Below are 11720 nucleotides of genomic sequence, written 5' to 3'. Positions count from 1 at the left end.
CTCACATTTGCATATCATTTGAATAATTTTCTTTAGTTTACACTTTAACTGTCAAGTATCAGATTTTCACATTTTTATTCTGTGTGAATTGAGAATTTAAACAGTGGAGAGATGTGTATAGAGACAAGTTTAGACTAAATTATTTTTAGATATTGCTTTATCGCTTTATTCAGTGGTATTTAAGGTATCCATTACACCTTTGCATTTGTTAATGAATATGTATTAACACGTAGGATTTAGTGCACTAAAGCTTACATTTTTAATGGGCTCTTAATGCACAACTAATGCATTTGCACCATTTCTAACAATGTAGCGTAGCACAACACTTCCAGAATTCACATTTGTGAATTGTGGCGTAATAAAGTGTGGGTGCATTTACAGTATCTCACAGAAGTAAGTACACCCCTCACATTTTTGTAAATATTTTATTATCCCTTTTCATGTGACAACACTAAAGAAATGACACTTTGCTACAATGTAAAGTAGTGAGTGTACAGCTTGTATAACAGTGTAAATTTGCTGTCCCCTCAAAATAACTCAACACACAGCCAGTAATGTCTAAACTACTGGCAACAAAAGTGAGTACACCCCTAAGTGAAAATGTCCAAATTGGGCCCAATTAGCCATTTTCCCTCCCCGGTGTCATGTGACTCATTAGTGTTACAAGGTCTCAGGTGTGAATGGGGAGCAGGTGTGTTAAATTTGGTGTTATCGCTCTCACTCTCTCATACTGGTCACTGGAAGTTCAACATGGCACCTCATGGCAAAGAACTCTCTGAGGATCTGAAAAAAAAGAATTGCTGCTCTACATAAATATGGCCTAGGCTATAAGAAGTGGTTTAGACATTAATGGCTGTGTGTTGAGTTATTTTGAAGGGACAACACATTTACACTGTTATACAAGCTGTACACTCACTACTTTACATTGTAGCAAAGTGTCATTTCTTCAGTGTTGTCACCTGAAAAGATATAATAAAATATTTACAAAAATGTGAGGGGTGTACTCACTTCTGGGAGATACTGTATGTCTGTTTATATGAATGAATGGCAAACCCCATATACTATGCATTACCTCATGTTCCCTTTATATTGTAAAGCATTGTGTAAACTGTTGGTGCTATATAAATCCTGTATAATAATAATAATAATGATAATGTGCACTAAAATACAGGTCACTGAGGGTAAGCTCCACCGCTGCTGAAAACATTCTTTGCATTGCATATAACGTTTGGGCCAACGTTGTCCTATAAATGTGCAACAAACATTGAAGTATTTACTGAGATATTCAGCTCTGTGCAAGCTTTCAGACCTGGATTGGGGGGGGGGGGGGAATCAGGAATAAAAAAAATAGCATTTACAGTATATTTTTTGTTTAAGTCAACTACATATAAAATATTGTATACTTGTATTATTTAGCATTTTCAGCCATTAGGTGATGCCTATCGTTTACAGATGTTGTTGTACGGGTGACTCCTTTAACCGCTTGCCCACCACCCTATAGAAGAAGTATTGCTACAGGGTGGCAGGGCTGCACAAAATCATGTATATATACATGATTTGCATTTCTGGGTAGGGGGGCGTGCACGTGCCGCCTTGCCCAAGCCGCCATTGGTGGTTAGGGATGTCAACCACCAGGTCCTGGCTGGAGATTCCCTGCAAGCACCCGGCGATCGTTGGGGAAAGCTGACAGAAGCAAGATCTGTGTGTAAACAACACAGGAGGTCTCTCTCTTGCCAGCAAGGACATGCTGCTTCATATTTCTTTGCACAGCAGTCCCTCTGTAAGTCTCTAATCGCCACTATTACTAGTATTTAAAAAAAAAAATCCAGTATATATACTGCCATTTGTAGACGCTATAACTTTCATGTAAACCAATGAATTTGGGATATTTTTTAGCAAAGGTATGTAGCAGAATACATTTTGGCCTAAATTTATGATGAAATTTGATTTTTGATTTTTTTTATTGGATATGTTTTATAGCAAAAAGTCAAAAATATTGTTTTTTTTTTTAATTGTCGGTCTTTTTTTGTGTATAGTGCAAAAAATAAAAAACACAGAAATGATCAAATACCACCAAAAGAAAGCTATATTTGTGGTAAAAAAGGACATACATTTTATTTACAGTATGTACAGCGTTGCATGACAGCACAATTGTCAGTTAAAGTAATGTAGTGCTGTATCGCAAAAAATGGCCTGGTCAGGAAGGGGGGGTATATCCTCTGGAGGGCAAGTTCAATTAGAGAGAGAGAACCTACATGCAAACAGCTTCTGTTGTACTCTCCCTTTACAAAAAGCCATAATGTTCTGTGAATCCTGTGTCATGAGTGTATCCAGTATTGAAATGTTATTTTGTATATACTTTATTGCATATATATATATATATATATTGATATAAATAATACAAAAATAGATATAAAGCATCAATTTAAATACCTGAAAACATTAAAAACATAATCAAATCAACCCAGAACCTGTATAGTTAAACTAAATATACTGGTACACAAGTAACAGTAACCATTATTCCTTTTTGTTGACCATGGCTTTTGTAGAGTTTATTTTTGTTAAGATATCATACACTTTATTTTGTGTTTTTCCTGAAGGTGCCCAAACATGCAAATTACCTGTGGAAAAGGCTTGTTTGAGACCTTTGCTACCAACTAGAGCATATGCAATCTGCCATTGAACTTTTAGCCTGATAATTGTCCATTTGGATATCATTTGGGTGGGTTGGAAGATACCAGCATTAAAATGTCCCAACAGCCTGTCTTTACAAAGGGTCTTTCTATTGTCTCCTGTAGGATATGCACTGTTTGCTCTTGGCCAGCACCATGGACAGTCAGTTTTACTACACATGGAGCTATGGCTGCCAAAGAAGCCAGATTCTTTGTTGACCCAGTCTGTCTGCAACTGTATGGGAAGCTAAAGTTGACTTCTGCTTTAATGCCAGACCCAGCAGCTGCTTAAACTTATTTTTTATTCTTTCCTCCACTGGTTTAGCAGGAACAAAGAGAGAAAGATCCATGTAAGCTCTGAGTTGTAACCTAAAGCATACACAGGGCTACACCCCTATGTCATGCTGCTGGGTGCCTGAACAGCTAATCATAAGGTTCCAGGGCTGTCACATGAGATGAAGGAGAATGAGTCCCATGTTCCCTATACTCAGAAGTACTGGGTAATTCTCATCTCTCCTACTAGCCAAATGGAGCATTGGGGGGAGAAAAGGAAAGCTTAATATAACTTGCTGATGGGGCTGTCATTAAAGTGAACCTGTTGCTTTGTCCCTGCATAGGCAAACCACATGTTATTTTAAATCCAAATAGAGTTACTATGCAGTATGTCCTCTACCTTATGTACTCTACAAAATTACCAGTGACTCAATGTATAAAACTTCCATTCTGTTACTCTTACTACATCCCAAATCACACTTTGTCCTATAACATATAACATACATTAGCATTTAGAGTCAACTATATTTACACTCTGGATATCTGTATGCAAATCGTGAATCACATGCTCGCCACGGCCTCAAGATGTTCATTAGATTCTCAGAAATTTTCCATGCCTCCAGGTCAGTGATAAGATTGTCTGAACAGACTCCAATAAATTTGTTGATTTCTTGCTGAGTGGAATTAGGAAACTTCCCTGATAACAAATAGGGGAGAATGTTTTTGCACACTAAAACAAGATTCTGCTTCTCAGAAATGTCGGAGCAAGATGATAATATTGGTGGACAGTCAGACAATAAGCAACTAAATATATCAGTTTCTTCAACGTTTCTATCTCTGCCTGATTTTTCTGAAAAAAAAGTTAAAAGTAATGCATTAAGATGCAGAAATATTATTAATAATACTGTCAACAACGTTTTCTGTTTGTAAACTGTAAAAAAATAAAATCAAGAATATTCAGTAAAGCAAAGCGATATTGATATGCAACCCATAGCAACCAATCAGTAATCTCCTAAATGCTGTTACTACAGTGATCAAGAAAGTAAATCAAAAACATTTAAAGCCAAATGGTAGGAAGTCTCCCCAGTGAGGATGCAGGCTGCAACAAAACACTACAGTAAAAAGGGGAATGTTTACAACCTCTCTTAGGTTATTATTATTGTACATGTCTCCTTTTCTAAAAAGACTCTCTTTGTTTTTGCCCTGCTTCTACAGGGACAGGAAGAAAGGTACAATCTCTTCAATGGGACCACAGACAGCAACAAAAAGCATAAGAGAAGTTTTTAATTTTCCAAAGTATCTCCAAGACATACAGTCAGGTCCATAAATATTGGGACATCGACACAATTCTAACATTTTTGGCTCTATACACCACCACAGTGGATTTGAAATGAAACGAACAAGACGTGCTTTAACTGCAGACTGTCAGCTTTAATTTGAGGGTATTTACATCCAAATCAGGTGAACGGTGTAGGAATTACAACAGTTTGAATATGTGCCTCCCACTTCTTAAGGGACCAAAAGTAATGGGACAATTGGCTTCTCAGCTGTTCCATGGCCAGGTGTGTGTTATTCCCTCATTATCCCAATTACAATGAGCAGATAAAAGGTCCAGAGTTCATTTCAAGTGTACTATTTGCATTTGGAATCTGTTGCTGTCAACTCTCAAGATGAGATCCAATAAGCTGTCAGTATCAGTGAAGCAAGCCATCATTAGGCTGAAAAAACAAAACAAACCCATCCGAGAGATAGCAAAAACATTAGGCGTGGCCAAAACAACTGTTTGGAACATTCTTAAAAAGAAGGAACGCACCGGTGAGCTCAGCAACACCAAAAGACCCGGAAGACCATGGAAAACAACTGTGGGGGATGACCGAAGAATTCTTTCCCTGGTGAAGAAAACACCCTTCACAACAGCTGGCCAGATCAAGAACACTCTCCAGGAGGTAGGTGTATGTGTGTCAAAGTCAACAATCAAGAGAAGACTTCACCAGAGTGAATATAGAGGGTTCACCACAAGATGGAAACCATTGGTGAGCCTCAAAAACAGGAAGGCCAGATTAGAGTTTGCCAAACGACATCTAAAAAAGCCTTCACAGTTCTTGAACAACATCCTATGGACAGGTGAGACCAAGATCAACTTGTACCAGAGTGATGGGAAGAGAAGAGTATGGAGAAGGAAAGGAACTGCTCATGATCCTAAGCATACCACCTCATCAGTGAAGCATGGTGGTGGTAGTGTCATGGCGTGGGCATGTATGGCTGCCAATGGAACTGCTTCTCTTGTATTTATTGATGACGTGACTGCTGACAAAAGCAGCAGGATGAATTCTGAAGTGTGTCGGGCAATATTATCTGCTCATATTCAGCCAAATGCTTCACAACTCATTGGACGCCGCTTCACAGTGCAGATGGACAATGACCCAAAGCATACTGCAAAAGCAACCAAAAAGTTTTTTAAGGGAAAGAAGTGGAATGTTATGCAATGGCCAAGTCAATCACCTGACCGGAATCCGATTGAGCATGCATTTCACTTGCTGAAGACAAAACTGAAGGGAAAATGCCCCAAGAACAAGCAGGAACTGAAGACAGTTGCATTAGAGGCCTGGCAGAGCATCACCAGGGATGAAACCCAGCGTCTGGTGATGTCTATGCGTTCCAGACTTCAGGCTGTAATTGACTGCAAAGGATTTGCAGCCAAGTATTAAAAAGTGAAAGTTTGATTTATGATTATTATTCTGTCCCATTACTTTTGGTCCCTTAACAAGTGGGAGGCACATATGCAAACTGTTGTAATTCCTACACCGTTCACCTGATTTGGATGTAAATACCCTCAAATTAAAGCTGACAGTCTGCAGTTAAAGCACATCTTGTTCGTTTCATTTCAAATCCATTGTGGTGGTGTATAGAGCCAAAAATGTTAGAATTGTGTCGATGTCCCAATATTTATGGACCTGACTGTATATAGCTCTACCCCCTTAAGAGCCACTGAGTATTTTTGGGTTCTCTGTTTGTTCTGACCTAATTTGGGCACTGCCCCTGCTGACCCACCGTAAAACCTTAACCAAAAGAACCCCATGACCCGGAAACACAAAGTACTGACACAGTTTTAGGTGAACCAACTCTGATTGTATTGAGATCAAAGTAAAAATTGTACAAACACAAAAGAAATAATAGTAAGCGTGTACAAAAGTAAGACACTCTGAAAAGCTCAGCCAAATGAGGTATTATAGTGTTACTTGCCACAAAGACACATGCCGCAAGAGGAGTCATGTGTCCTGAGCAATAGAGGGGAAAAAGAACATTAAAGCTATAGGTCGCAGTACTGAATTGGGTTAAGTGGTAGACTGTGATGCAAAGTGTACTGAACTTATGTAAGTGAAAAACAACAATATCTGGTAACTGAAGATGATTTGCGTTGTGGAACCCTCTCACCAAGTCTGTAGCAGAGTGAAGAATGGTCTCTTGGTTAGGGAACCCCTTGTCCTTTTGGTCCCTCAAAGAGAAATTATACTGGTCATGATTCCACAATCTGCCTGTCTGCAGGGTCACCTCTTTTGCTTGTCAACAATACCAGCAATCTGCAGTCCTTCCTTCTTGCACTCTGATGTGACCCAATCTGGCCTCGGGCCCTTGAATCCAGTATGTGTTCTCACCCTCCCACTGTCTCTCTCCTCTCTCCAGGAAGTTCTCAGGCTTTTAATTATATAGGCTCCTACCCCTTCACTGGCTCCTCTGGGAAATGTAGTCTGCATTCAGCTGGTTCAACAATGCTTTACTGTCTGTCCTTAATTGCATATAAATTCTGACACCATAAAAGCCCTATTTCCTCTCCCTCTTTCTCTTCGGCCACCTCCTCTTCTGAAGTTTGAGTAGGACAAGGAGAAGATGGAGAAGGTCGGGGTTGGTGGGCTTGCTCTACAGGGGGTTCGTCTATCGAATTTGGGACCTGTACAGCATCAAACATGGGCAACAGATGATTATGATGCCATGACTTCACTGGTCTTTTTTTCCCTTCTTGGCAAATCTGATAGACTAGCAAGCCTGGTAACCTCCAATGGATGACATAGAGTTGTAGCTTCCAGCGAGTTGCTAATTTGCATTTCCCCAAGGTTCCTCAATAGCACCCAGTCTTCTGGATGCAAGTCTTGCAATTTCACCATGGAGTCATACCTTCTCTTATTCCTTTGCTCCACCACATTGATGGCCTGACATCCCTTCTCATAAGCAGTTTCTAACTGGTATTTCAACCTCTCCACATATCCTTGATTTGATGCAGGAGTGATGTGGTCTAGGGCAGTACCAAAGGCTTGATCTACTGGTAATTTGGCCTCCTGCCCAAATATTAAGCAATAGGGAGAATAGCCAGTGGCATCGTTTTCAGTGCTGTTGTACGCATGCACCAACACAGCTATATATTGACTCCACTGCTATTTCTTCTACAGGGGAAAGGTGCCAAGCTTATTTAGAAGATTTCGATTGAACCGCTCTGGCTGGGGGTAACCCTGGGGGTAGTAAGGAGTAGTTCTAGATTTTTTTATGCCCAAGAGGATCAACAGTTCTTTGATTAACTTGCTCTCAAAGATTCTGCCCTGATCTGAGTGAATTCTTTGTGGAAGACCATAATTCACAAAAAATATCTCTACTAGGACCTTAGCTATCATGGAGGCCTGTTGATCCTTTGTGGGAAATGCTTGGGCATATTTGGAAAGTGGTCAGTTATCACTAGAACATTTTCCTATCCACTGGAGTCTGGCTCCAAACAACGGAAGTCAATACACACCAACTCCATTGGTCCCTGGCTCTGAAGGTGGCCCATTGAGTCAGCCTGTTTGGGCAAGGTTTTTCTTTGGATGCAACTCATGTAGGTGCTGCAATACTTTGTCCAATACCAACTTCATTCAAGGCTGGACCTTCACTAACAGAAAAGTTCTCTCTGACCCTAATTGTCCATGTTCATCATGCAACGATTTTAGCACAGCTCTCTTGAATTATGCAGGCAAAAATAACTGCCATATGCCTTAGGGCATACAATCAAACTCAAGAAAACCAAACAATAAAGAAAGCTGTCTTTTCTCTATCTTTGGGATGCAGTGGGATTTGGTAGTACCCCGACAGGCACTGTAATGCATCTTTGAATCTGGGAGTAATGTATTGATTAGGGATTGTTCTTCTGTTGAGAGTCTGGTAGTCTGTATACACATCTGTAAGGTACCTGTCAGGGCTCCCCGGTATGACCAGAGGTGTGTGACTGATGCAGGGAAACGCAGACCTCAGATATGTTATAAACAATATAATTTATTAACACTAACAGTACAAACATAAACGCAGTGCAATACTAAAACATAATACGGTGCAAACAAACCAAACCAAACCACCCACAGATAACAGTATATACAAGCAAGCGTCGTCAGGCAGGCCGGGTCAATATCAATTGGGCAGGTAGGTACAGGGGGAGCAAGCGGAGAATGGTCGGGGTCACAGGCCAGGTTCAGCAGGTAGCAAGCAGCATAGTACAGAGGGTCAGGCAGAGGGATGGTCCGGGTCACAAGCCAGGGATCAGAACAGGTAGCAAGCAGCGTAGTACAGAGGGTCAGACAGAGGGATGGTCAGGGTCACAAGCCAGGATCAGAGCAGGAGAAGTCAGCAAAGGAACAGAAACAGGATGCAGGACAGATACAGGGCCCAGGACAAACACAACACCAAGGCAGAGTCTGCAAGTCTGGCCATCCCTTAAATACACCAGTATCATCAGTTCCAGGTGTTAGCTGGCTGAAAGGTTGAGTCTCTGATTGCTGGGAGCACCCGCTGGCCAGCCCTGGTACTGCAGATCAAAAGGCAGGTGAGTCCCACCATTGCTGGCCAGTCCATTCCTAACAGTACCCCCCCCTCAAGGAGCGGCCTCAGGACGCTCCAAACAGTCCTAGCTGGGCAAAATGTTCCACCGCCCGGGTCTGGCAACTGGCGGGATATCAAAGACTGGCACACCGGGCAGGACTACGGGCAGCGGCACACCGGGCTGGACTCCGGGCAGAGGCACATCGAGCAGAGGCACACCGGGCAGAGGCACACCGGGCAGAGGCACATCGGGCAGAGGCACATCGGGCAGGACTCCGGGCAGAGGCACATCGGGCAGGACTCCGGGCAGAGGCACATCGGGCAGGACTCCGGGCAGAGGCACATCGGGCAGGATTCCGGGCAGAGGCACATCGGGCAGGACTCCGGGCAGAGGCACATCGGATTACCAGGCGAAGCAGCAGGCAGCGGGCCACCAGGCGGAGCAGCAGGCACCGGGCCCCCGGGCGGGGCTACAGGCACAGGCACCGGGCCCCCGGGCGGGGCGACAGGCACCGGGCCCCCGGGCGGAGCAGCAGGCACCGGGCCCCCGGGCGGAGCAGCAGGCACCGGGCCCCCGGGCGGAGCAGCAGGCACCGGGCCCCCGGGCGGAGCAGCAGGCACCGGGCCCCCGGGCGGGGCTACAGGCACAGGCACCGGGCCCCCGGGCGGGGCTACAGGCACAGGCACCGGGCCCCCGGGCGGGGCGACAGGCACCGGGCCCCCGGGCGGAGCGGCAGGCACCGGGCCCCCGGGCGGAGCGGCGGGCACCGGGCCCCCGGGCGGAGCGGCGGGCACCGGGCCCCCGGGCGGAGCGGCGGGCACCGGGCCCCCGGGCGGAGCGGCGGGCATCGGGCCCCCGGGCGGGGCGACGGGCATCGGGCCCCCAGGCGGGGCGACGGGCATCGGGCCCCCAGGAGGGGCGACGGGCATCGGGCCCCCAGGAGGGGCGGCGGGCGCCGGACCTCCAGATGGAGCGACAGGTCTCGGGCCCTCAGGCGGAGCGGCGGGCGCCGGACCCCCAGGTGGAGCGACAGGTCTCGGGCCCTCAGGCGGAGCGGCGGGCGCCGGACCCCCAGGCGGAGCGACAGGTCTCGGGCCCTCAGGCGGAGCGGCGGGCGCCGGACCCCCAGGAGGAGCGACAGGTCTCGGGCCCTCAGGCGGAGCGGCGGGCGCCGGACCCCCAGGTGGAGCGACAGGTCTCGGGCCCTCAGGCGGAGCGGCGGGCGCCGGACCCCCAGGAGGAGCGACAGGTCTCGGGCCCTCAGGAGGAGCGGCGGGCGCCGGACCCCCAGGTGGAGCGACAGGTCTCGGGCCCTCAGGCGGAGCGGCGGGCGCCGGACCCCCAGGTGGAGCGACAGGTCTCGGGCCCTCAGGCGGAGCGGCGGGCGCCGGACCCCCAGGCGGAGCGACAGGTCTCGGGCCCTCAGGCGGAGCGGCGGGCGCCGGACCCCCAGGAGGAGCGACAGGTCTCGGGCCCTCAGGCGGAGCGGCAGGCGCCGGACCCCCAGGCGGAGCGGCAGGTCTCGGGCCCTCAAGCGGAGTGGCAGGTGCCGGACCCCCAGGCGGAGCGACAGGTCTCGGGCCCCCAGGCGGAGCGGCGGGCACCGAGACACCAGGCACGACAGTGGGCTCCGAGTCAACTGGTATGACCGCAGGCACTGGGTCAGACATTGGATGGTCTGGCTGGACAGCGGGCATCGGGTCACCAGGCATCAGGTCATTTGGCTCGACAGCGGGCACCGCGTCATCTGGCAAGGCAGTGGGCTCCGAGTCAACTGGTATGACCGCGGGCACTGGGTCAGACATTGGATCGTCTGACCGGACAGCGGGCATCGGGTCACCAGGCATCAAGTCATTTGGCTCGACAGCGAGCACCGCGTCATCTGGCAAGGCAGTGGGCTCCGAGTCAACTGGCATGACCGCGGGCACCGGGGCAGACATTGAATCGTCTGGCTGGACAGCGGGCATCGGGTCACCAGGCATCAGGTCATTTGGCTCGACAGCGGGCACCGCGTCATCTGGCAAGGCAGTGGTCTCCGAGTCAACAGGCACGACAGTGGGCACCGGGTCATCAGGTACCGGATTGTCTGGCTCGACAGCGGGCATCGGGTCATCAGGTATGACAGCGGACACTAGGTCACCAGGCATCAGGTCATTTGGCTTGCCAGCGGGCACCGCGTCACCTGGCAAGGCAGTGGGCACCGAGTCACCAGGTACGACAGCGGGCTCTGAGTCAATTGGCACGACAGCGGGCACCGGATCAGGTACCGGATCATCTGGATCAACAGCGGGCATCGAGTCAACTGGCCTAATAGGATCGTCAGGCTGGATCAGTTCATCATGCTGGGTAGAGGCATTAGGCCGAGTAGAGGCTTCAGGTCGAGTAGAGGCATCAGGCCGAGTAGAGGCATCAGGCCGAGTAGAGGCATCAGGCCGAGTAGAGGCATCAGGCCGAGTACAGGCATCAGGCCGAGTAGAGGCTTCAGGCCGAGTACAGGCATCAGGCCGAGTAGAGGCATCAGGCCGAGTAGAGGCTTCAGGCCGCGTAGAGGCTTCAGGCTGAGGAGAGGCTTCAGGCCGCGTAGAGGCTTCAGGCCGAGTACAGGCATCAGGCCGAGTACAGGCATCAGGCCGAGTACAGGCATCAGGCCGAGTACAGGCTTCAGGCCGAGTACAGGCTTCAGGCCGAGTAGAGGCTTCAGGCCGAGTAGAGGCTTCAGGCCGAGTAGAGGCTTCAGGCTGCGTACAGGCATCAGTCTGAACCACGGAAGGCAGGCTCACCGGTTTGGATACTGGCAGGATGGTATTGGTTGGAAAGAATTTTCGCTTTTTTCTGGTTTTAACTACTGGAGCACTGCAAGTAAACGCAGGTCTGCAAACGAATGGAGCAGCTGGAGACAGAGAAGAACTGGAGGATGGAACAGGAGAGGGAGCAGT

At 48.0% G+C, this 11720-nt stretch overlaps 1 protein-coding gene across 1 annotated transcript in view; it reads right to left on the bottom strand.

The window, feature by feature from the left end:
• Positions 1-2068: 2068 nt before the first annotated feature.
• Positions 2069-11720, bottom strand: part of DIPK2B (divergent protein kinase domain 2B) — a 111896-nt gene continuing 102244 nt past the window's right edge. The window contains exon 5 of the mRNA XM_089665131.1: positions 2069-3795. Coding sequence (XP_089521257.1) covers positions 3464-3795 — 332 coding nt within the window. The 3' untranslated portion in view covers positions 2069-3463. The remainder of the gene's footprint in view (positions 3796-11720) is intronic.

This window comes from Staurois parvus, unplaced genomic scaffold (genome assembly GCF_062004578.1).
Source record: "Staurois parvus isolate SC_StPar_1 unplaced genomic scaffold, SC_StPar_1.0 ptg002140l, whole genome shotgun sequence".
Taxonomy (NCBI): domain Eukaryota; kingdom Metazoa; phylum Chordata; class Amphibia; order Anura; family Ranidae; genus Staurois; species Staurois parvus.
The sequence above is the reverse complement of the archived record's forward strand: the minus strand, read 5'-3'. Positions and strand labels throughout refer to the sequence as shown.